At 39.9% G+C, this 5977-nt stretch overlaps 1 protein-coding gene across 1 annotated transcript; it reads right to left on the bottom strand.

Moving 5' to 3' along the window:
- Nucleotides 1-1428: 1428 nt before the first annotated feature.
- LOC111239076 (fatty acid-binding protein, intestinal-like) lies at nucleotides 1429-4517 on the bottom strand. The gene is made up of 4 exons (XM_022768842.1): nucleotides 4378-4517; nucleotides 3802-3974; nucleotides 3313-3420; nucleotides 1429-3190 (listed from the first exon to the last, which is right to left on the bottom strand). The coding sequence occupies exons 1-4, from the start codon at nucleotides 4442-4444 to the stop codon at nucleotides 3140-3142; spliced, it is 399 nt and encodes a 132-aa protein (XP_022624563.1). The 5' UTR covers nucleotides 4445-4517; the 3' UTR covers nucleotides 1429-3139.
- Nucleotides 4518-5977: the final 1460 nt, after the last annotated feature.

The following is a 5977-nucleotide window of genomic DNA, read 5'->3' as shown; positions in this document are numbered from 1 at the left end:
TAATATTAGCAATATTATATACAAAAAATGTATCATATTTAATAAACCTATCATATCTTTTGTGTGTAAAATCTTAGTCTGAAACGTAACTGCTAACTACGTCTATCAGATAAATGCACTGCTCTGGAATGAAGCAGTGTAGAAATATAAACTAGTATCAAATGGAAATACTCAATTAAAGTACAAGTGCATCCAAATCACATTTAAAATAAGTACAGTACTTGGTTAAATGTATTGAATTTAAACCAGGTTAAATGCTATATATAAATGTAATATGCCAAAGCCAGTTCAGTACCAACTGTGTTATTGGACATTACTACAATCTTAATTAAAGTATTGCTACTTTAAAAATGGAAGGCATGAAAATTACTTTGACTGCTGATACAGTCACAAAGAAAAGAGGCCCACCAACTCATTTTATCTTGCACTGAGAGCTCCAGGCGCTCAGTCCTCGAGCCTCGCAGTATCTGAGGGGTCTCAGAGGACTTCACTCCCCACAGTGGGTTGAGGGGCAAACTGGTGTTCAAAGCAGCCCTGCCTCCGCCAGATTAGCCTTGTGCGCGCCAGGCTTATACCTCCGTGAAAGAGTGTGCCACTCAGGGCTCAGAGGGGGATTGTGATCTATTGGTGCTAGACATCATCCCAGTCTGTCCAGACTTGGATGGGTCTCTGTAGAGATGGTAATACCGTTACTGTTTATTAGTCATCAGCTGTGTTTGGATGTGATGTCCTGGTCTGTTTTAAGTTTTGCAATGGCTTTTGTGAATCCAGCAAAATAGACATACACAGTAGGTGTGGTTGCATGACACTAAAACTCCACTGCAGCAAAAAGCAGTTCTCTATTGTGTGATATATATTGATGATGGATAATATTCTCATACATATTGTGGTATAGATTTCAACCCTATTGTATGGATGCGCATTTCTGCCAGGAAAACAAGGAAGTTAATACCTTGATCATAATAAAAAATAAAATGTTCATGTTGAACCAACATTTTCAGTTTTTATCTCTACTAAGTCAAAATTTCATTTAAATACATTTATATTTTATCCTTTTTTTTTTCTCTTCCTGACAGCAATGGACTTCTATACTATTGCCCAACCCATAGTATGAAAGATAGCCCTGTTGAAATCCACATATAAATCTAAATAATCGATTGCAACAGTTATAATCTAAACAGTGATATTCCAAGTCTCTCCATCAAACAATTTCTTCATGTATTTCGCCTTCAAACTTCCTGTTGCTGAGCCAAAATAGTTTTTTATACATGTAAATAATATTTTCAGTGGTCAAAGGATTATAGCTTTCATACTGTACTGAAGTATATCTAGAGCTACTATACAGTTAAAGTAGACACAGGTCGCCCTCTCGTGGTCAAAGAGGCTCAGTGCATATGTCCTCTTCATTACATCCCTTTCTTGAGGGAAACTTCATGAGCGTTTTCACCACTGAATGAATGCCATTATCCTCTCCTGTCTCTCTACAACCCCATCATGTGAGAAACCCTCATTTCCCTAATGGGTTTTTCTGCCTAGCTGTTCAGACCTACTGCTGAGTGTACCACCTAAAGGCCAGCACATGACAGCACAAGACCCCGGCTGTCATCATGTGATTGGACCAGAGCCAGGCTATGTGAGAGAGACTTTAAGTCTGCGATGCTGCGGAGGTTTGATGTTTCCTCAGAATCTTTCTCTTTATCAAGACAGCGATTACAAAGTTATGATGCACATAAAATTTAATTACTGAGATGTGATCTGTGCACTTGATCATGATGACTTGATAACTCTTGATATAACTGGCCTTTGAAACCATAATTAATTTGTCAATCTTCACTCACATTAAATACAATGCTCAAATTCTCCTCTTGCTCAGATATGTGAAAATGACACCAATATTAGATTCACATGACACATGAAAATGACTTTATGTTACAGACAGTATAACCCTGTATATAAGAACTGTTAGTGCAAATTGACTTGTTTCCCAGCTGGTTAAAGACACAAAAAAAACATATAATATATATCATATTGTGTGTGGTTGTTATTGTGCTGCTTTAGGCTGTTTCCCATCACAAAGGTGAAGACCAAATGCTTTCAAGTTTAAGTAAGCTGTGGCACATCATTTAAAGGGCCAGTTCACCCGAATTACGGAAAACATAGTGTCTCACTTACCTCCAGTTGTATCTAATCATGCAGATATCCTACTCTATTTTTGCCCACATTTTGAGTCATTCATTTCTGAGATTTTTGCCTTCCCCCCCTGGTACAATGGAGGTGGAAGAATTTCCATTGGCATCGCTCACAACAGTGAAAAATGACATTTAAATAATTAAACAGCCCCAAATATTTCTAGAAACAATGCACCCGTTACATTGGATAATCCACAAACACACGTTCTGTGGGCTAGCCAGAGCAACGTGGACATTGTTTCTGGAAAGACATGCAACGGTTGAACTCAGTGAAATGACATTTTTCAATGCTGTGGGAAACACAGATGAAATACTTCTTCTCCTCCAGTGCAGGATGGAAATAGAAATCTTAGAGAAAATCTCAACATCTGGACAAATAAATCCAAAACTATTTGCATGGCTAGTTACCACCAGAGGCAAGTCAGAAAATATGTTTTTGAAATTTGGGTCAACCTTTAATTAGCATTTGGCCATTCCTGGGATGCTGTTTTTTTCTTCTTTTTTTTGGATTATTTTAAGGCACTTCGACTGGATGGTAATGACTGTTATACTCTAACTATTCTGCCCTGTAATTTTCATGCTCGCTGAGTTTTTCTGTTCAAGTTAATCACCTAATTTATTCAGATAGCTGTTAGTTCTCAGGTATTTAATGAGGGTAGTGTGCAGGTGTTGGTTTGGCCTTCATTTTGAATGAAGATGAAAACTTCTTTAGCTGGATCTGTTTGCTGTTGCTGAGTTAGGGTCCACACTTTGGGTCTCCACACATTGTTTCAATTATATTGTAGCAGCGAAACTCTGAAAAATGCCAAACTTTTGAGGTATATTTAGTAGAATCCCGTGAGAATAAACTTGACTTTGCCATGACTTATTTTTAGAAAAAAAAAACACACACACGCAGATCTATATCATGTCGTCTATATAAAAATAAAATATGAACTTCAGACTCCAGGTTACTGCTTCTTGAAAATCCTCTTAGCATCCACTCCCTCGTAGTTGTAACTCTGTGAGGAAGAGACAGAGGTGTGTTACTTAATGGAGACATTTATTGAAAGCAGACTGCAGCAATTAACATATTGCATTGGAACCGGGTTAAAATCGATGAGCCGTATGGGGACCTACTGACCTGTACGAGCTCTCCTCCCACCAGAGCTCTCGTGGTGGTCAGGACCTTGCTGTTGTCTTTCCTGGTGAATTTGCCCTTTAGCATGTCACCCTCCATCTCCCACGTACCCTAGTTAAAAATATACAGTTGGTGATAGAAGCTCTTCTTATGTTATGCTACATTTGTCTGCATTTGCCAAGTTTTATTGGCCATATTTGTTTGTTTTTGATGAGTTTTTCCACATTCAGTTCGCTCTCCTGCCAGCTACTACATAACCACTGCAGAGTAATTACTCACTGGAACTTTTCCACCGCTTTCAGCATTAGCATTAGCTGGCTTAATTTGCTCTTTCCTCATGAGTGATGAATCCATCACTCTTTAAAAAAAATAAGCCATATTTTCCCTAAAGCAAACTATTTCTGGTTGCATTTACATTATGGAGCAGCACCTGGACTGGCTGCTGCTGGTTTTAATTATGAATATGAGTCTGCACCACATCAGGACACTCACTGAGACTTCAGTGCCATCAGCCAGGCTGTAGTCGAAAGCGACGCCCAGGGTGAAGTCGATGTCCTTGGTGCGGAAGGTGCTGGACTCTTTGATGTGAAACTTGTCCCCGGTCTGCTCGATGGTGACCTTCAGGTTGTCATGTTCTGCCAGCTTGCGCTTCATGACATTAATACCTTGTTGATAGGAAGAAAAATATAAAAATGTAGATGGATGGATAGATAAGAATCATGTATTGAAAGTGTATTTGTAAGTGACAAGTTCTCTTCCAAGCTTTTATTTTGAAGTGTTCACAGAGTATTAACACTGTGTCCAAAGTCCAAAGATCTTAATTTAGCTGCTGCTATTATTATGGGTTGTTCCACAGTCACCTCAGACCTATCAACACCTCACTGCACTGGCTAGCATTCATACAGCAATGTCAAACTTTATGGAAACACATGACACAGTCACATACATCGCCCTCATGAGCGAGATCATGAGGCCGGACAAATAGAGCTGAGGAACACCATGACTTGACTGACAGATTAATTAATTACACACACTCACACACACTCACACACACTCACACACACTCACCCATTTGTTCCATGAACTTGTCATAGTTCTCACTGCGGTCGACTTTCCAGGTTCCACTGAATGACATGGCTGCAGGCTGGTTTGGGCTGAGGGCAGCTGGTGATGAAGCACTAGCAGAACTTGGGACTGTGAATGCCCAGTGGCCTCCATTTATATAACCCCCCCCCCCCCCACCCCTCCCCCACCCCCAAGCTGGCATGGAAGATGCTCTTCTTTATCTCACTCATTATCTGTCTGCTGATGTGGCCATTTAAAGGCTGTGTCAAATGTAGGGCGATTGCCGCACGACCTCGAGGATACACTGATAGATAACCGTAGGGCAACTCCCCTCAGTGAATCTGGCACAGTTAAACACTGTCGCACTGTTCTGCAGGAGAGAGAGAGAGAGAGAAAAAGAAAAGAGTGGGCTGTTTGCATGGCTGCCCATGGCAGTCACTCAACTGAGCCCCTCTCTGTTCCTCAATCTTTTCTTTGTCGCCCTGTTTGTGCCTGGCATGAAAATTAGTTGTGAGGGACTTTGTATGTCACAATGACAACTTGAGCTGGCATGGTTACAAAGACTAGTGACCCAGAAGAGAAAATACTTGTGACTGGAAACCTTCTATTTGTACATAGTTGCAGGACCAGTGTGTTTGCAAAGTTTCAGCAGCACAAACCATGAACACTGTCTAACATTTTATCATTTTTGATTACAGTCTGTACAGCTTCAGGCAGCACTTGGTTTTCTGTATGATTAGACACATGAACCTTGATTATGTTGCATTCATTTTTTTTTTTTTGTCAGTGTCACCTATTGTTTCAAGGTAATTTACACAAGCACACACTGATTTTAAAAGACTGCATTTATTTTTGACAAAATAATCCAAACCTAAGGTCTGCTCACTATGGTTTTTTTTCTGGAGCTTTCAAAAATATCGCACAGTCTTCATCACTGGATGAATGCTGCTCCGCTGCTCATGATGTCATTGTGATGGATTTGTTGTTATGCAAGCTCAGCAGCTGATTTCATCCTTATCTTTACCTTATCTTTAAGGACCCTGTGAAGGAATAGTTTAACATTCTGGGAAATATGCTTATCCAAACTTCTCAGTTACAGTAGCATTGTCTGCAAAATGTTAATTGAGATGTAAGGTACGGTTGATTTGTAGTATGAAGTAAAAAAAAAACAAAAAAACAAAAAACGCTGATATTGTCTTTTTAAAGTTCCAGCAGCTGTGATTCAGCATGTGTCCTTTGACAGTTGGACACTATAGCTGCATTCTCGAGAGGAAAGCTGTGCACTCGAGGCTGAACTGTGAGATTATGCGACATTATGGAGAAGACTGAATGCATTGTTCACACCTCAAGAAGTCCTCTCAGTCAGCATGAGATGCCACTTCCATTTATTATAACTGCATTAGCCGGGGAGCGGTTGGGGAAATGAGACAGGTAAATCTAATATGTTAGAGCAACAGAAAGACACCTATAGATGAATATAACATCATCGTCATCAGATCTTACATAGTCATCACAGTTCTGCCAGTGCTGCCATTTTCATATGCATTACATGCTGCTTGGTTAAAAATACATTTGGGATCAAAGTTATAGGATTCACAGATGA

This window comes from Seriola dumerili, unplaced genomic scaffold (genome assembly GCF_002260705.1).
Source record: "Seriola dumerili isolate Sdu_G_001 unplaced genomic scaffold, Sdu_1.0 BDQW01001850.1, whole genome shotgun sequence".
Lineage (NCBI taxonomy): Eukaryota > Metazoa > Chordata > Actinopteri > Carangiformes > Carangidae > Seriola > Seriola dumerili.
The sequence above is the reverse complement of the archived record's forward strand: the minus strand, read 5'-3'. Positions and strand labels throughout refer to the sequence as shown.